The 20860-nt window shown below is 42.4% G+C and overlaps 1 protein-coding gene across 1 annotated transcript in view; it reads right to left on the bottom strand.

Moving 5' to 3' along the window:
• Positions 1-18771, bottom strand: part of sesn1 (sestrin 1) — a 55933-nt gene extending 37162 nt beyond the window's left edge. Inside the window, exons 1-2 of the mRNA XM_085770914.1 lie at positions 18705-18771; positions 16811-17130 (exon numbers count right to left, since the gene is read on the bottom strand). Coding sequence (XP_085627040.1) covers positions 16811-17089 — 279 coding nt within the window. The 5' untranslated portion in view covers positions 17090-17130; positions 18705-18771. The remainder of the gene's footprint in view (positions 1-16810; positions 17131-18704) is intronic.
• Between the last annotated feature and the right edge of the window lie 2089 nt (positions 18772-20860).

Here is a 20860-nt window from a genome sequence, read left to right as displayed (position 1 = left end):
GTGCTGTGTAAGATTTATGACAAGCGATCCTAATAGAGTTCCTTCCTCAACCCCCCCTCTTTCTTTCCTGACGTCAAGTGACAAGAAGTGAGCCACTGGGCCACTGACACTCCCTCAAAACAGGCCAATGAACGCCCGAGGGCAGGTCGTTGATTGATGTCCCGAGGGGCAGCTCTCATCCGAATAAGCGCATGCGGGTCATGAGGGGATCCGCTCTCACAGTAGATATGGACGGACGACTTCTCTCCGTTTTCTGAGAATGAAATCTGAGCTCACGTTAGTTCAGGGCGTACAGATATTTATTTACCAATACCTTATCCTGATCAGTGAAAAAAAAAAGAAAGAGGGGGAGTGGAAGAGAAAAAAAAAAGCAGGGGGGCGAATGACTGACTCGAGGGTTTGTGTATATTTTGTGTTGGTTGGCTGCCAGCCTTTACATGCCTGGTTTCCTCGGGGCCTCGGAGTGTTTAGCGCAACATCACTGGATGCCAAGAAACCTACGGAGGGACAGAGAAGGTGTGGCAATCTGCCAACAAGAGCATTCAGGAACCAGATGGAGAAGTTGTTTTTGTCTTTAACCATCGATCTCCCCGTGGCCTAGATACTCGTCTTCTCTCGAGAGTTTAGCCAACCTCGACCCCCTGCTATTCTCGTACTTCTGGGGCTCGGCAGAAGTCAGACAAAATCTTTTAAAAATGTCTCGTTCTGGTCTTTTGTTCTAAGCGTTTCCCTCAAACGAACTTTTGTTGTTTCATTCACGTCCAGGATATTTCTTTGTTTTGACGAAATTCTTTTTTACGGTCTAGCTGCCCTTTTCCTCCTCAGTCCTTTCCTGTATTTACTTATAGCTTTAAGCGTGCTCTTTGCTATACCTCACTGTACTTGCTCATACAGTACATCTACCTTCAATCCACCCACTCATTTTCTCCCTCGCTTCTACTCATTTAACAATGGATTGCATTGTTTCCAAATATTTCTGTTTAGATCTCTGTCTAATGCGCTCTTTGGCCTCAGAGATTATACTTGGTATTTTCAACATGGGGCTAATACTTCCCTTTAATCACCATCATCAGCACAGAGACGCACTGTAAAGCCCTTGTTGAAATGCTCTGGTGAAGGCTTTGTGCCTCGCTATGCATTATCTGATGTATAGGAAACCTGTAAGGCCACATAAAGAGTTTCTATGCATGTCTACGTTTTTGTTTACTGGGCGTCCAAATATTTTTGTGCTACACCACCACAGGCCCCATGAGGTAAAGATTAATCCTTTAAAAGTAAATAAAAGGTCATTTCCCCCTGTTTTTGGCCTATTAGTTCAACAGTTATTTTTAATCATCCTGTAATTGGGATAATTTCTGCTGAATTACAGTATACTGTTTCTGTTTTCTCTCTGCAACCCCCTGAAGGACCCTTGGGAGTCTCATAATTCAACCCATTAGCGTTCATGACTCCTTCATTTTTTAGCAGGTAGCAAAACATGTTATGAAACCCCATAAACACAAAGGGCTGCGTATATGCACACCAGCTATTTAGTTAACTTAAGAGACAGGTATGACTTGCAGTTCCACCCACCAAAATAAAAGAGCCTGAAATACTTCCTATAGGCCACTGAAAGGTCACAGAAAGGAATGAAAACGCTATATGAACCAGGCGCGTAGGCAGGAGTGGGCCTGGCCGGGCCAGTGCCGCCCACACGAATCACTGGCCCGCCCGTCCACGTTTCATAAGAAGAAAAATTTTATTGATTAAATTAAATTAAATGCAGTTAATCGATCGTTTTCAATGGGAGTTGTTCTGTGAAATATAAACAAACAAAGCCGACAGACATGTAGCGGATCTCTGTTTAAAACGTTGGTGCAGCGCACTGAGCACACAAGGGAGAGAGGAGGTGAAAAGAGACAATGTTACCTGTTGTATAATACTGGACTCAGCCATGTAGCACGGTCGCTAAAACACCGAGACCAGTGAGTAGGCTATAACGAGTCAAAAAGCTGCAGACACTGATAACTGATCACTGCCTGAAGGGTTTGAAAGTAGCCTCTAACTTCATGAACGCAGCTCAAACAGACCCGGTGCTTCAGCATGGTGACGCTTTGATAAATACAGCGGATCTGCGCTGCTTTACAGTAGCCTATCCTCTCGTATATTAGCCGGTCACTACCGGAGCTTAATTAAAAAAAAAAAAAAAAGCGCTCCTCGCGGTGGAGCGGAGTTTCCTCTACTGCAGCTGATCAGCTGACATGTGGTCAAGACGTAGCTACAGACCTGTCACAGTCACAGGTGCATTTCATTTTTATAGGACTTCAACCTCGAAGCTGTCTGTCCTCAGACTGTCCTGACCTGTCCCTGAACACCACACAGGGACAACATGGAGCTGCCTGTGTGATTGGTTACTGAGTTTTACTGTTTACATGTACATGCAGGTACAGTTAAATACAGTTTATCATCATAGTGGCAGGAAAGATCATTTCATCTGTATGTATCAAATATTGTGTTGGTCAAGAACAAGTTACAAAAAAAAAAAGAAAAAAGTTGTGCAATAAAATGGTTAACAGTGATGTGCACTAGATGAAATGCACTGTCCTGAGAAAAGATGGCCCATCCAATTTTGTACTGGCCCACCCAAAATTTTAATTCTGCCTACGCCACTATGAACTTTATCTGCGATAAACTGAAATAGGAAAAAGGATGTATTGATCTAAAGCATTTAAGCACAGCAACATACAACTTTATAAATGTGCATCATTTCAGAAATGTCCTCTAACTAGCTCTGATTTCTCCAAATGCATTAAACTTTGACCATATTGCATGTCTCAGACTCAAACTGGCTACAGAGAATAGTGAGTAACTGAGAGTGAAGTATTACTAGTCCAGCTGGCTGAATTTCCATGAGTGAGAGAAACTGAGTCATCCAGTGAGTTTTGCAATATTCCACAGTTTGGTGATGGTTAAAGTATTTTACACGCATTGCAAGTGTGACTCAGTGTTTAAATCTCAATAAATAGCAACCAAATTGCTTCACTGTGATGATCAGTTAAAAAGCATCTGCGAAATGATTAAATGAAATGTAAATGAGTAGCTGTTTTTTCCCCCGTTACTTAGACTTCTCCTTTCTCGTCTTGACTCAACCAGAAGAGCGTGTATTGATGTATCGTCCATACGCTGATGAGTTTATTATGTTATCGAAGTGGCTAAAGCCAACATCTGGAATAATTTAAAATGCGGGGACAGCCTTGATTATTGGTGCAAACAACAAGGCAAACACTGGCTTTCTCCTACGAGGCTTATGAGTCAGAGGGGCTCAGATTACAGACCCTTTAGCCTGACAAGTCTGTTAGTAACACGATGTGTTCAGTGACCAGCCTCCAGAGTACTACCTCCCTGATTCCTGCAAAACAAGTCAGTTAAGTATGACAGAAATGCTCACTTGAAGTTCACTGACAGAAGATGCTGCTATAAAGTTGTGGAGACATTAGGTAACGTGCTGTTAGAGCGTTCCAGGGGCACTTAGTGTAGCGGGAATGTGTGTGTGTGTGGATATTAGTGTGTGCATGTGTGTGTGTTGACAGACCCTGGGGTCTAATAAACGCAAAAGGTGTGATGGATGACATAATGATGTAACGATATCTCTTCTCACAAGTGTGCGTTAGGACATGCAGTACAAGTGTGTGAGCGTTCGGAGGGTAAACAACTCTGTGGACTCGCTTTGCACCTTTGAGCTGAAGTTTCCGTTCTTGATACAGTAATGAACTTTAAAACCGTTTAACTGTTCAACCAAAAAAAAAAAAAAAAAAAAAAGGGAACATCAGCATTTCCTCTTTGACACGTGAGTCTTCCTTTAGTCAAGACACAAGACACAATAGTGACCAAATCAACATGCACGCATCAACCACACACACACACACACACACCTTTGAGTTTCACCAACCACAGACACAGAAATACAGACAGGCAGATATAGCCAAGTGTGATAAATGCACACAGGGAGGCAGGGCAGAGTGTGAAATACGTGCTCACAGTCCACCACCTATAGATTAACATCTCCAACACATATATTTATGTTTTTTGAGATGATACTGTATGTGATAAGGATCATATTTTGCGTTTTAAATAGACCATCACTTTGTCCAGATCAGCTTTGGACGTCTCTGCTGTACAGATGTTGTAATGATATCATCGTGTTATCATGACATCATTCATTACCAGACCATGAAATGTGAGTCCACTTGATCTCAAATGTCAGGTCAGGTGACATGTTTTTTTTGTTGTTGTTTTGTTTTGAGATAATCTTACTGTTCAATCAGCACAATCAGCACTGATATCATCAAGTCTTAGCAAATCTGCCATTAATCAATAACATCAGTATCTTTCCACAATATCAGGTTACACTTACAGAACAGCTGGTCGCAACTTACAAAACAGCTGGTCGCACAACCACTAGTTGTGTGTTTATAGCTGATATCATGTGTGTATAAGTGTTACAATATCATATAAACTTTAATTTTTGCTGAATAACATATATTTTTATAACAGCAGCTCTATGTTACCTGCAGCAGGTCAATCTGGACAAAGTCTTTTTAATCTGTATCTGAACACTCATCTGCAACTAACTGCACTTTGAAGGAAAAATAAAGTATTAATGTGTTGAATTGAAATTAATTGAACATGATGCAACGCAATCAAAATGTAGAATATTTCTAATGTCAGTGAAGTGAACGTGTGTGTGCAACGCGTCTCATTCGGTGAAGACAAGTTCCCCTCCGGCAGGCCGTCACCACCACGGCCTCTTGAAAGTGGGAACTATGTATAAAAAGATCTATGAGTCTTGCGTTGCTCATCCCAGAGTCAGCACTTTAACCTCGCAGCCAGTTGTTCGTTCTCACTACACATTGTATCATACGTGTGTTTGTGTGAGTGTGAGTGTGAGTGTGAGTGTGTGTGACACTAAATGACCTGAAGACACACTGGTCAATGTGGAGGAGTGTGTTTTCCCACCTTAAGTAAACAGTGTGAAGCAAACCCACTTGTGCAGATTTTACAAACACTGCACGTCAATCACACACACACTCTCACCTTACACTTCTCTACCACACACACACACACACACACACATACACACACACACACTTCAGCCTGAGCTTCAGAGTAAAAGCTGAGGTCAGAGGTGAACGACTGTGGGAACGCAGAGGTCCCCGTAGCGTGAAACTGTCACTGTCCTGACAAACTGGCCTGTAACATAAACAGGCGCACATACATCAGCCTGGGACAATGCCCCCCGAGAAAGAGAGCACAATACCCTCCGCCACTCCACGCTGGGGCCTGAAACAATATCACCCACGCTGAAACAACACCAGAGCCAGGGCCTAAGCCAACATGGCACTGGGCAAAGCTTGGAGCAACACCATTTGGTGAGCAACGCACCGGTCGCTGTGAGGGAAACAATCTGTCAGGTGCTGACACAGCTAAGTTCATGTCTCTAAGTGTGGGGTCTTTGCAAGACTTGGGTGAGTGAGACCTAGAAAGCAGTGTGTGTGTGCGTGTGTGTGTGTGTGTGTGAGAGAGAGACTGAGCAAAGCACAGACTGAAATCCAACGACACTGATTGCTAGTTTAAATAAATAAATCAAACCTTCACCACAACAATAAGAAAAAAAAGTTATTGTGACTTATATCAATAAATAGCAGCAGCCTCCAGTTGGTCTCATTTTCAAGCTCCATTGTAGCGGTCACACAATGTTTTCTGACGGGAACAGGGAGCAAGCGTCGCTAATATTTTGTTTGTGTATCCTGCTGGTTAAGCCGGTGTTGAGCCTGTGTGGTTTGTATCCTAATAGGGGGCTACCTCAGACCGAGGCCTGGACCGCAGCCACCGGGGGCTATTCATGCTTTGTGACCTGATCCGCGGATGCCTCTAAATCCTGCATGCTCACAGCTATAAATCACTCAAGACGAATAAACACACAACAAAAACACAAACCTCTCAACACACAGACGCAGAGAAAGGAATTTATATATCAAAAGACAGACAGACAGATGGACACATATAGACGCATGCAGATAAATATAAACACATAGAAGAAGTCTCACACACACAAACTGGATGAATGCCCGGTGACCAGGGCAAAAGGAAAAAATTAAAATCATGGAGCATTGCTTGCATTCAGCCCAGTGCATGGAAAATTCCCCATCCAGCAACTTGAGAGGAGAGAGAGAGAGAGACGGAGAGAAAGAGAAAGAGAGAGAGAGGATAAAAGACAGGTACAGAGCGCCCTCTTCTGTGCACTAAAGCGAACTGCACCAACTTCTCAATAATACGCTGTGTGAATGATGAAAACCACTCAATGGCTCATTCTGTTTCATCAAGTAAAAGGCGGAGCATTAAAGAGTAAGAGGGTGGTGGGGGGGGGATAAAAGGCACGTATTGATTTGCTCAAATACTTCATCCACTGGACAATAACCTTCATCATTCATTTATGAATTCAATCAAATTAATCCTGAACAGATGGCATTCAGGTCGATAGATGAAAGTGTCTGAGTGAAAGGGCAAGTGGGGTTATCGTAGGCAGTCACTTTTATGTCCGTCAGATTTATTTTGCATGATCCTATGTGTGCATGTGTGCGTGTGTGTGTGTCTTAACACTCGCTCGTGGTGTCTAAAAAGCCGACAGAAATATATACTATTACATATGTCTTGAGTTGTGCCTTCGGTTTTCTGTTTTGTTTTTTAATCTCAGGCTGAATATAGGCTCAACGATGATGTAGAGGGGGCGTGACATGCAAAACAAAAGGAAAAGAAAAATCATAAATCTTGTGCAATGTGTTACACAACCATCACATGAGGAAAAAATTATAGCTGTTTTGAAGCAAAGGTGAAAAGCCAGCCATCATACAGAGAGGTGTGTGACAAAATAACTGTTTCAATATGTGTGCGAGGGAATATATATTTCACATATAGTCTCTCCTGGAAGGCACTGAATGGTGTTAAAATTGTTCATAATATTTCAAAAAAAGAAGAGAAGAGTTGTAGATTGAGTAAGACTTTCAAACCCAGCTCTTTCTTTCTTTCTCACCTCCAAACAGCTGGCCAAACACTGCATGAAGTGGGTGTTTGTGTCAGCCTGCCAGTTTTGAAAAAGTCACAGAAATTGTTAAAATGCAGCTTCTCCCAGTTCTAATGACGGAAAGGTGCATGAGGAGGATATTTGATGATCTGATGACACTCCTTAAAGCAGAAGTAAGCGGAATGTTTGTGTTAAAGGGACAACGAGGAGTTTCTATTCGGTTATAAAAAAGTCTCACGTTAATGTGGATGAATCTCCGCTACCCACACTTGTTAATGGGCCCATTTTCCATAAATATATCGTTCTGTCTCTATCGTTATTTTGTTATTAGTGGTGGCGGAAATTCTGGTCGACCCGACCAGCGTTTCCTTCGTGGCGAGTCATGAGAATAACGCAGCCAAATCGCTGTTTATGGTCGGAACTACAACGGTATGTGAACCTCTTTGAACCTCTGACTTTAATTATTGATGAATGAAAACATGAGTCTGTCTTGCGCCGGTCAAAAGAATTTTACGGTGTGCGCGGAGGCTCATAAATGTAGTGTGAAAACGCTTCGCTTTTCCAAAACTCCTCGTTGTCCCTTTAATATAAGTCTTAAATAGTTATATCTTCCGACGGCAATCACTTACAGTATATAGAGTGTTTGGTCCGAAACACGGGTCTGTCAGTCACTCTGCTCTGCTGTAAGCCGAGGAGAAAACTTTCCTTGTATCCTACAACCTTTATCCAATGAGGAGAGAGAACGGCATAAAGGGGCGGTCCTCTCTGTGTGTGCAGCCAAGGGATGCGCGTAAATGTGGTGACGTAGGGACGAGGGCGGGGACTGCTAACTCCATCGGCTGACAGGAAGTTAGCCAAAACGACTGGATCGCTTACTTCTACTGAGACCTTTAAACTTATTTCTGTGAGCACATGAAGTCATTTCTTCAGTGTCCGTTATGGTAACTGGACAATAAGCAGACGAAGGTCAGAAAGATTTTACTAGGAAGATAAAAGATAAACTATAAAAGCTCCGGTCCACTCAGCAGAAACTATAGGCCCTTTCAAACATACATGGCATTTGAACACCAGGTTCATATAACGACACAAATAGACGAAATACCTTTTCCCCAACTGGTATTTTGACTTCACCATAGGAAAAGCACATGTGCTACTAATAATATAATGTAAATTCACATGGTGAAGCATCTCTGTGGGGTCATGATACATAATACATGATGGCACTATGTAGATTTGGAGATAAATGTAACAGCTGCATGATGGTTGGTCACAAACATCTCACTCATGCTGCATCAGTGAGGCAAAGTTAACAAGACATGAAACACTTCAGAGCCGACAAGGAGTGGTTTCATGCAAAAGAGAAAAGACAACAGTGGCCGTCGGTCCTAATCAGAGCTGTCTTCACATGTATTAAGCATTGCCTGAACTTGGGCTTAAGTGTATTAGCTCTAATGTGCAGGGAGTTAATCTGGCACTTGAGTGAGCTGTCATCACACAGACTTATGGCCATCACATTACCGAGATAGTACAAGATCAACAAACATATTATATCTGATATGCGATATCAGTATTAGTAGGAGTTTGTGTTTCACTGATAATAATGTAATTTACAAGACTAAAATCTTCACTAATAAAAAAGAAGTTGACCTAATTACACCGGCGTGTCCCCAGGCCGTTGGGAGAGGAGCTGAAAAAAAAACAAAAAAACATCAAACTTGCACCTGTGGATGAACCTGTTTGTGCTTAAAAACAGCTGAAACAGCATGTTGGTTGCAGCGTTCAGGCATGTTACTCGAGTGACTTACTGTAGGACTTCAACAGTTACAAAAGCTTCAGTTTTCATTGCCCACGTTAAACCAAGTGAAGGAGGAGTTCAGCACAGAGACGCTGAGTAGAGGAAAAAAAATGGCGCTAACGATGCAGCAGAAGGCAAAACTTTATAAATTATTTGTGAGTTGTAATTCCATATGCAAGTTATAAATATCACATCATGGCAATGAAAGAGAGAGAGAAAAAAGAGAGGGGGAGAGGGAAAAGAGAGGGAGAGAGGCTTGTTTACTCAACAGCGCCATGTGATCACCCTATCTTTACTCTTCAATCTCCTGATAGGAGCAACACAGTAAATCCGTCTGCCTGAGGTTGAGACATGGATGTACAGCAGCACAACATGGTTCTTGTTGTTCTCCTCCACACACTGGACTGTGTCGGCCCGCGCACACACACACACACACACACACAGACACACAGACACACACAGCTCTTTTCCCCTTGTGCCATTTCTCTCCTTCAAAGACTTTCCCACCTCCTGCTGCAGCACTTTGTTACTGTTGTCCGCCGCCTCGCATCCTCTCTCTCTCTTTTTCTCGACTATCCCCCTTCCCCTCCTCCTCCGTCTCTTCGTCGTCCTCCTCCTTTCTCCTACAGTCTTGGGGGGTGTGTGTGTGTGCGTGAGAGACAAAACTGAGCCTTACAATGTATGTCTGATCAGACGGGAGACAACTGCAAACCTGGGTGCATCACCCAGAGCTATAGGCTCTGATTAAAAATAGTCTGGTATCTCTGAATGTATTCAAGTCAAGTCCATGATAAATTCCATTACATCCAGGCTTCAGGAGTGCAAATGTTTTATTTGAGTGCAAATGTTTTATTTTAATCTTTTCTTTTTGACTAATCTTGTAAATTCAATTGTTATTTGTATTCTATTTGTTTGTTTTTTTATGTCTATGATTAATGGGACTATGTGTTGAAACTTTATGTGCTGCCATTCTTGGCCAGGTCTCTCTTGCAAAAGAGATCTTGGATCTCAATGGGATAAACCTGGTTAAATAAAGGTTGTTATTACTATTATTGTCATTATTAACGGTATACTTGACATGATTATTGACTTATTACATTGAAAATGATCGTGAATTAATTTTATTTTCCTGCTTTAGGCCGGTTTGGGATCATCTAAAGATGTTCCATGTTGCCTCTGGTTCCGGAGAGGATGGAAATCATTCAGGTTTCGGGCCGGGCCGCGTGGGCCCCGGCTCTGGAGAGCAGGGCTCGTAGTTGTGGGGTGCTAGTAGTTTTCCACTGCAGGTTGCTGACTGAATACAGAGAAAGACAGTGTTTGTTCCAACCCCACCTCCTCCTCTCCTCCTCCTCCTCCTCCTCTACCACCACCATCCTTTTTACCCCTTCCCCTCATTACTCCCAGCATTAAGACTGCACACTTTATTCTTTCACTGTTTCACTTTCCTCCATCACCCTCTCCGACCTGCAGCTCATCGGCATCATGTTTTGCCACCTTCTCTTTTCCACTTTCTTTACCACCTCCCTCTCTCTCTCTCAGTTCCTGAATAGCACGGCCAGAAATAATCGCAGACCAGCCAGCACCCCCATCCCCCAAGTAACAGTGCCAACCCACCCACCCCATCATTGCACCTCATGCCACTGGTACCATGACGACTGCTTGCACTGTGCAAAAGCCCATACACCCAGCACTAACCCATCCCTCCCTCTGTGCCAGGATAATATCGCTTTTACATGTTTCGGTGGGAACAGTCGTTACAGTGAAGATTTATTGCTCTCGCAGGAAACAAAAGAAAAGACAGAGGAAAAAAAATGTTTCAAAGATTTGTACTCAAGTGTGTTACTAGGAGAGGGAAAAATAAATAAATAAAAATTGTGATTATTTTATCATTTATTCAGGCTTACAACAGGATTGACAGTGACCTAGTTGCACACTTCCCACATGCCCCCTCCTCTCTAGTCTTCTCCAGTCTGCAGCCGCCAGCATGCAGCACTGGCTGGAAGGTGGTGGTGGGGCGGGGGGACGTGGGGGGTATGTCTGTGTTGTAGGATCAAAGTGGGAGCTTGTTGTGTGTTAGTGTGTTAGAAATGGTTTTTAATAAGCTGGCAAGAAAGCAGGTTTGGTTGGAAAGTCAAGAAATGGTTTTCGTGTTTTCTTCTAGCGCTAAAAAACCACCTGGCAACACAAACTGGTATATATCGCACACGCCACATTATGTTATCTACAAAACAAACGCATCCACAGTTAGGGTCCCCTGCTTGCACACCAACAACCCCTGAATAATGGGAGCTTATTTGTTGGTTTATTGTACGTTGAGAAAACCACAGACCTGCGGTTTAATTAGGTATTCATATTCATGGATATTTGTGGTACTAAATGGCCACCATAATTGCAAAAACGCATTTGGCGACGCTCTATTTATCACCACTTGGAAAAGCAACAGAAAAGAAGAAAAAGAAGAAGAGGCTGCATCACTATGCAGCTGTCATCACTGGTGTGATCGCTATCACCTATCAGCTAAAAACAATCAGTAGAGGCTTGATGGGAGCGCTGAAAAGCCTTAAGTGGCTTGAAACATAGAGCTTTGTGTAGCTTTAGTAAGATTGAACATCTGACAGACTGTACACAGAGCGGACACACACACACACACCCACCCCTTGACAACCCCTATTGGCACCGTCCCATCGCTCGGTCCAGCTGGCTGGCAGCTGTAAATCCACAGCTTTATTCCTCCATCACGTCCTCCATATCCAGGGAGCATTTCACTGTACAGTTACTGTGCCAAAGGTCACTGCCTGCTGCCGCTGCTGCTGCTGCTGCTGCTGCCGCTGCTGCTGCTGCTGCTGCTTTCTCTCCCCCCCTTCACCATGCAATTTGTCTGACCTGGTTCAAGCAGAGATCACCCATAATCCAGCAGATCTGTCCAGACCACAGGTTTCTCTCTCCATGGGTCCTTACTCTATTTACACAGTAAGCAGAGGAAGCCTTGAGTGGGACTGAAGGCATGCACTCAATCACACACGTCCACAAAGAAACAGGCAGTTACATGCAGACACACTCGCTCATGCACGAATCCATCAGTCCTGAATCAAAAAGGACGAAGGAGGAGACGACTTCCTGTCACAGCGATGCCTGCTAATGCCACGGTTCACAAGTGGACTTTGACTATGCCTTCTCAGAAAAAGCAATATTGCCTCTGTCCACACTGCTGCCTGTCAAGGTTGACGAGTTTAGTTTGTTTATACAGCCTCACCACCACACACATGCCACCACTGAGACCGGCTTATGTTGGACAACAAGGCTTTTCTGAGAACAATCTTTTACAAATTATCTCCACAATGTCTCCAAGCATCAAATCACTGCGCAAGTTACCAAAACCAACAAGGTGCCACAGCTGCATATACTTGAGAACCGAGTTTTATGGCCGTAATTGTCCAGCCAAACATATTTCAGTCACGACAAACAGATTTAAAGTCAGTGCACACCCTTGAAAACCCATGTGACAGGAGACCTCATCCACCGTCTATGAATACATCAATCCAGAAAAAGCATTACGATCAATATCCGGTGTCATCTCCGAGGACACTCCTAAGCTTTCCATATGGAGACGGAGGCGTCTCCTGGGTTATTCTGGGATCAGGCCAAGACCCAGGAAGCCATTTCACTTAATTAATCACACATAAGTGTTTATTACAGCAGCTGCTGAGTCACCACTTAATGTCCATAATTAGCTAAATAAGTACGTGTAAAAAATGAGGAGCAGCAGAAGCTAGAAAGATCCGCTGCCTTCGTCCTCCTCGGAGAAATTACAGAAGCTTCCAGTCTTTTCTGAGATGTCACTTCACTGACAAAATTCACAATTTGTAAAATTCACTGAAAAATTCATCACTCGTTTCTTCTCAGCAGTGAAAGCTACAAAATCTGGGTTGAAATATTCTGTCTGCAGAACAGTGAAAAAGATTTTTAACTCTAACTTCCAAATCCAAACTCATATGCTTCTGTGCAACACTGGAAAAATATAATACTGAAAGTTAACATATAAAATAATGGAGAATAACTGTAACTTTGTTAATTTTGTTTAACATCATACAAATCGTTCTTATCTTATTACAAAACAGAGTCACAACTGTCTTTACTGCACAGCAAATGCTAATTTTCTATTCATTCTGACATTAAATTCAAACTGCATTAAGGACCATCTGGGTAAAATAGCAGGCATTTATGTTTCAGAAAGCAGATGCTTAGCTCTGTGACTTGAATGAAATGATAATATAATACATAAGAGGCACAAACTGGGGCTATGCACTCCTGCACAATGCTGAATTGTACATCACGGCATTAGAAAAAGAAAGACTTGGTTTGTAGAACAAGCTGTAACAACAAGCAAGAAAGATGCTGAGCCTTGCAATGGCTATGACTCCTTCTGTTATGTAATTTTCTAATGTAACAGAGTCTTTAAGCAAATAGGAAAAGTCAGCCGTAAAATGGATTGGGCTACGTTGTCAGTGGATCACATGCTCAGACCTGGGTTGGGGTGAAATTCACACAGACACTAAGTCCACTCGGTATTTACTGTGCGTTCTTTATACCGCATCGTTTCATCCCTGTAGGCTGTCGACGTGGGCAAAGTGTCAGGAATCTGAGCAGCATCACCAGCCCACATCACAAGAACAGGTGGATCTTTTGAGAGTGGCTCTTGATTCAAGTTAGCGTAAAAAAGAAAGAAAAAAGGCTAACACAATGGTGTAATTACGTAACACAAAGAATCCCTTTCTGTCTCCGTCCGACCGCCCAAGACTGGGCTCCTTTCATCCAGCGAGGGAACATGGTGACCGGAGAGCGAGCCGGCCGATGGAGTCTGCCCACCCCTTTCATAGACTCAGAACAAACACTTACTATTGTCTCTCCTGATTTGTGTGCATATACATGTGTGTGTGTTCGTTTGTCCGCACTCGTCGTTATCCCGTGTTCCAATATGTATCGGATCAATAAAGCTCAGCGAGGTCAACAGCCTTCACAAGCCGGAGGATGACCCCGCAAACAGCGTCTACTCCTGTTGAACGCACTCACAGGTTGCTAAGGATAAGCCACTTTGACCCTCGTATGTTCACCCTGACAGACAGACCCTAACCCAAACCCAAGGACGCCTTATGGGAACCCAACCCCCCCACCCCCTCCCCTCACCCGCAGAACACCCTATTTTCGGCTGCGACCCCATAACCTTTAACCCCTGGGACTCGCTATAGCCCACAAGCCCGTTCTCTTGACTGTGATCACAGCTTGTCCTGCATATTCACAGGGTGCCTCGAAAAACAAACAACGACTCCGATTACATTTTTTTTTTAAAGTCAAGCAGGGCAACTGTACAGTACAGACCAACGAAAGGTTCGATGGGAGACGTTAGTGAATCTGTATTTTAACGCACAGGTGTTGGATGGAGCACCAAACTGCCCCTAAATGAGGGCATTTTGCCCCTAACATTTGAGACAGCACAAGTACATTTTTCATCTTGTGCATGTGCAACCAGTAAATTGCAGCCGTTTTTATTTCTAATCCTGGTGAAACATAGAATCTGTCATCACAGGTGGCAGGCCAAGGTGTGTAAGGATTATGAATGAAAAAGGAATGTGAGTATTTAAGGTGATTTACAGCGTGCAGCCATAAATTTTCCACTGTAATTTAGGGGCCACAGTGCTCCTAATAAAATTAATTAGTCTGGACCCCTGAAATATCAGATATATCTATATCTCTAGTAATGCATATAGTTTTGAAAGACTTCTTTGACAGTCTCTTGCTTTTAAACAGTCTTATGTTCTATGATCTATCCATCAATAAAGCTACAGCCAAAAGCCTATTGGCTTAGCTTAGCACAAGCCTTGAAATGGGGAGAGGCTAACCCGACTGTCTACCCAACCCCCCATAAAACCAAAGTGTGTCATTTTCTGCACCTCATTTTTTTTCTATGGAGGAATCAAACACATGATCAAACATGTTTTCGGGGTGTTGGAAGGTATTTTTGTTAAGACAGAGCTGTGCACATTTCTTCCTTTTTAACAAAGTCGGTTTTCCCAGTTGGTAAAATGCAAAAAAAAAAAAAAAAAAAGCCATACAGTGGATGTGCACACTGAACCACCAAACCAACCAGCAGAAATTTGTTCCAGCCCAAATCTTTGCGAGCCACAGGGGTATTATGGGACATTATTCTCACCAAGCAGGAGGCCTTCCTCTTCTAGAGGAGGGGGGTTGCCATGAGGAAAGGACTGTCTGTGCTTTCAAAGATTTTGTCTTTAATCAGCGGATCTGCTGGAATTAGAGGTCTGTCTGAGCCCGAGCCCCCTCCCTCGCTCACTCATAGCCCCTTCCATCTCTGACAACGTGAGAAAGGTGTATGTGTGTGTGTGTTGGTAGAGATGGAAGGGGGGGGGCTCTTCAACCGTGGGACCAGAACAACATGAGCTGCTACATTGGGCTCATAAATGCACCCTTTGGCAAGTCCTCGACAAATGCAGCTTAGCATAATTCAAAAATACCAGACGGTGTGTACTGTGGTGCACTACTAAAACCCGCAAAGCAGCTTTCTCCCTCTCTCATCTCTCCCTGCCCCGCTCCTCCATCTTCCAAAAACACTTCCACACAAACAGGAATTAATGCCGCAGCAGCAGCCGCCGCCGCCAGTCCATTTCCTCAGAAAAACAACGTGTCAGGCCATCAGAAGTTTGTCAGGCTTAGTTTTTGTTTGTCATTAGAGGACTAATTAAATGGACCAAGCCACAGCTAACTCCGCACTAAAGCCGGGGTAAATCCAGTGTTTGTTTCTCTACAGGTAAATACTGAGAAATAATTAACAAAGAAAACATAATTAATCCAAGACGCCTTTGCACAAACATTAACTACAGATAATATTAACTGAAATTATTTGAAGTTCTGCCCACATCTTGCTGATCATCTGGAAAAATTTGCCATCAAGATGAATAGAAAATCAAATTCAGGCACGAGCTGTGACCTGAATCCACATCTGCAACAACAAACTGCACAATAAACTAATCTTAGCACTGGCATTGTTTGTGACTGATATGAGGATCTAATGCCAGCAGATGGTTGAGTGTGATTGTCTGCCTTTCATCCAGCTCCCTCCCCTGTAATATTACACCCTAACATTAATTAACAACTGACCTGGGAACTATAACTCCTATCATATGGCAAGTCAAGCCCATCAACAATGAAATTAATAAATGATCAGACGAGATGTGTGGAAATAGCTTGAGCTGCTGGAAAAACAAAAAGAAATCATAATGGAAATGTTGTGTGTCATGATGTTGATGATGGAGGCTAGTGTTACTGAGTATTTTCAGTAAACACGCCTTACGATTCTGGGAAAACCCACATAGGTGCAGTGTCAAGTATGTTATTGTTTCTTTATTCTGAGGAATCGTTTTAAACTTTATAAGTTCCTCTGAACTCAGAGGTTCAGACAGAAACAAGGAAATGATTTAGGACACTCAAATTCATCATGCCTCCAGGTGTTAGGATGGAAGCAATACTGGTATTTCAACCTATTGTTGTTGGTTTTTCTATTTCTATCACAGAATCATTAACTGAGATTTAGGTATATACAAACCTTTAGCTTTTTCTGTTTTTTGCATGTCTGCACACAGTTGAATTGCTAAATCCTTGGCTCTTGAGATGTTTGAGCCTTAATGAGTTCATGGTGTCCCATCGTGTCATTGACTCTAATCCACTTGACAAAACATGCATTGCTCTTAGTGAGGCTCTCTGACTCAACCACAGTGTTTGCAACGCTTATGAGGAGGTGAAGAGAGAAGCAGATGGCAGCAGAACAATACCGTAAGCACTAAAATAGGAAGACGTGTAATGACAGCGTTGCACAGCTTATTGCGGCACAGCACAAAGAGCCCACCGGGGTCTCATTGTGGATAATACAAGTAGTCTCTTACCTGGACGGCCTGGAGGAGCCGAATGCATCGCGCCTTGACGTCTTCAAAGGGACACCGTTTGGAGAGCATGAGCAGATGAGCGAGGATGTCATTCAGATCACTGTTGGGGAGGAATCCCATGGCCGGGGGCGAGGGGACCAACGCTGGGATGGGCCCGATAGCCTCCACTTTCCTCATGACGTCCTGGCATATGTTCTCCATGGCCTCGGTCCTGGAGCTGGCATCCCGGCTGCCCAGCCCGTCCCACCTCCCCAGAGACTCCTGGTCCTGCACTTCCATCGCTTGACGTTGGATTAATGTTTGTGCTGCCTTACAAGAGGCTACACGACAAAATGACACACAACACGGCCCAGGTTTACATCAAAGCAGCAACAACATAGTGTGTGCAACAAATAACTATTGAATATTATGCCAGTGAGGAGAGATAGGGGGTGCGTGCACATGCATGTTGTTTCATAGCATTGCAGGAATTTGAAATTAGATCTCCACCAACAATTGGCCAAGCCTATGTCATTGGCTAATATTAGTTTATCACAGGTATATGTGCACAGCCTATACAGTATGACAGTGATAGATATAAGACTGCAGAAATGCCAACATTAGACAATGGTTAGAAATTAATAAAATCTTTTTTGGGCCAATACTGATATTGGTATTGATATTTATTTGAACACACTTAAGAAGTGATATACAGGCTGCCAATAATCATTTTCAACATGAACACAAAACATTTTTAAAAATCTTAATATTGATCCCTTAGATTTGTGGCTAAAATACATCATGAATGAGATAATTTACCTTGTCTTCATGATGACCCTCTTTCTAAATGACCTCAAACTACCTTTGGCTTTTGACTCTGTAATGTCTTGTTACTTTATATTTATTATCAGTAAACATACCAGCACTGATATATCTGCAATAAACCAATTTATATGTCTAGCTCTGATAAACGTCGCCATTATCTGCATGAATCTTTAATGGTCAATATACATGAAGTGAGAGTAAAGTGAAGAAGACAGAGATGCCTATAAACACAACAAATCAATGTGCCTTCACACAATCAAACAAAAACCAAATAAATACCCAATAATGCAACAACAAAGAGCTTTGCAATGTCTGAAGGTATAATGATATTGCCTTAAGTCTCATGGTTGACAAATCACAAAGCTATACAGTATGTTATTATGTAACCTCGCCTTTTTCAGCACATATCTTTGCCAGATTTCCCCAACAATAAATGTATAGGATTATTTTTTTGTTGTTGTTATATAGGCTAGATGTTTAGCATGTATGTAAGACAAAAAACAAATTTGCCGATACAGCTATTTGCTATCTGATTTCTTAACTCTTAATAATTGATATCAGTAGGCTATCGACCTAGATTTAATAAAAAAGTGCCATGATAAGTCCGACTCTATTATGTCTGGCATTTAAACACGGGTCTGATTGGAAATCGTTTACCAGTAATTTATCAGTTTTATCACGCTGCTGTTTTTGTCTGTCACAAACTTCCAAGAAATATAGGCTGAGCCTGATGTTTTTTTCTTTTTTCTTCATGTCACAAACAACCAAAATCTGTTCGTCAAACTGTTATTGCCTCAGCAAACCTTTATAAACCGACAATAGTGAACGATTAATGACTTTTTTCTTTTTTTTTAATCGATATACTGGACATGTCTTGGTTAGAAATGTACAAAGAGGCAGCTTGTCAGTCAGTCATTGAGGTCCATTCAATCTCTCCCTGCCTTCTTCGGTGTCAACGCTTTCAAGCTGCTGCCCGTTAACAAAAGACACCGGTAAAGTGCAACGGGACTGCGGTGAAAACAACATTCACACACACAAACCTGTCGTTGAGCGCAAAAAGCAAAAAGTGTCATTGTGAAAAAATACTCACTTTATCCTCATTCTTTGGTGCAGGTCTCTTGCTACGGGACGCCTTGCCACAGCGCTGACCAGCCAACGTTAGGGTACAAGCTTCAGGAGGCAGGCAACAACTTGAGGGTAAACATTTGATTGGCACAACCGGCTGGCCAATCAGCGCAGCCCGTGAACATTCTAGGGCGGTGCTAGGACGGATAATGAGCAGTGATTGGTTAGAACGGAGCGGGGGATGGGTTTATGGGAGTTGGATTATCTTCGTCCGGTGTGTGTTTTGTAGAGACGCGCTGTAGAACTGCATCTCCCGTCGTGCATTTCGTCTACAGCAGCCCCCCCCCTCCTTTTTCTTGTTTATCAGAAGAGAAATAACTGAAACAGGCAAGCAGAAAAACAGAGTGAAACAAGAAAAACAACGAACAGGCTAATTGTTTGTTTGTTTTTTTCTGAATCCTTATTTGCATAATGTTAAACCGGCCTTTGCTTAGCGATCAATGCCAATTAATAAAGACAGGGATGTTATTTTTGAACATGTCACACTGGATAACAAACACTAAACTTTGATGATAATGATGATGTGCCATTGTGTGAGGGACAAAGGCATGTGGCACAAAAAAGAAAACTTGATTGTAAAATGCTTAGAAATAAGACTAACATCAAAACAAGCTTCGCAGACAGACAGTCTTTCACTGAGTGCAACCGCAGCACACCTGCCACACTGCAGACGCACTGTCTTTTGCTGCAGCAGGTTATTTGCATAATACTGTGCAAATATTTACCAGGTGATTGAATGATTGAATCAGTAAAGATACTCCACAAACCCACAATACCCTCAGTGACCAGGGAAAGAACTCCCCAAAGATTTCACTGGTCTGCAAATGAATGTTTTCACACTACAGCTTCCCATTTTCCACAGCACAAGGTAGGCCTAATCATTTTCCTAATGCAAACTAACCCCATGGAGCCTGCACCTTTCCTTTTTAAAATGTAATTCAGATCCAGGGCCATTTAGGACGCCAAGGTGTTGTCTACGGTATTTTTGAGGATGTGGCAGGATTTGCAAACTGTCAGTGGTAAACGATGCCATATTTATTTTATTCAAGAAAATAAAAAATAAATAAAGATGTGTGCAATACTGCAACATGTAAGTTCATTCTACATGTTGTGTAATACTTATTCTTGTACTGTTTCAGTATGGACAAAAAGAACTGATGGCTAAATGAAGAACAGTGAAAGTGGTGTGTATCCTAACATTAGGAGAGCTTTCTTAAAAAACATATTCTGATAACACCAATGAATGGTGTACATGTGTGACTGGAAACCTTCAGCAGGAGGTCAGAAGCAGCTAATAATCCATGTTAAATTCCAGGAAAGAGTTGACACTTGATAAAACATCAAAGGTAAAAAAGTGTAACAATCATCCCCACTACTGTCAGTCATCCTATGATACTCAATATCCCACTTAGTTTCCCTAACCTCAACTCCAGGCCACACTTTTAGCTGAATTTGGTACCGTTTCAGATAAATAACCATAGATAGGTTAAAATTAAAAACATGCCAGGCTATGGTGATGAGTCGTAATGACAGATTAGAAAAATGAATTAAGTGTAAAGGTATGTAAATGATCAATAAGCAGTACATTTGCATTGACTCCAGCTTACACTCATATAAAACTAGACAGGTAGAGAAGCACCATCGCTGTCACTCAAATAGAGGACAACACATGATCAAAATACAGAGGGATCAATCTGGATGAACAACACCATAAACCGGTCGGAAGTGCCACCTCCTTAGCAACATTTAAGAAGAAACTATCAATGAAATTAATGCAGTATTATGGCTATTTTTTTTCTCGCTATGCAACTGTTGGACTATGTTTTTCACTTCTTTCTCTTTTTACCCTTTTGTATATGTTATCATTATTCATTTTTAATTGTTTTATCTACTTAAGTAGGGTAACTGGTAATGCCAGCCAGGGTTGGGTCACTCCATAAGCCCTCTTTGGGTTTCTGACCTCAACTGCACATTCCTTTCTTCTCTACATGGAGGCCTACTGTTTTTTTTAATATGTGCAAATTAATGAATAAATAATAATCAGTATTACTGGCAGTAAAAGAGGGCCTCAAAATAAAATTTTGCTTAGGGCCCCGCCTCCATGGAGACTCGGGCCGCTGC

This window comes from Trachurus japonicus, chromosome 24 (assembly GCF_045865225.1).
Source record: "Trachurus japonicus isolate A0001 chromosome 24, Traja_1.0".
NCBI classification, from domain to species: domain Eukaryota; kingdom Metazoa; phylum Chordata; class Actinopteri; order Carangiformes; family Carangidae; genus Trachurus; species Trachurus japonicus.
The sequence above is the reverse complement of the archived record's forward strand: the minus strand, read 5'-3'. Positions and strand labels throughout refer to the sequence as shown.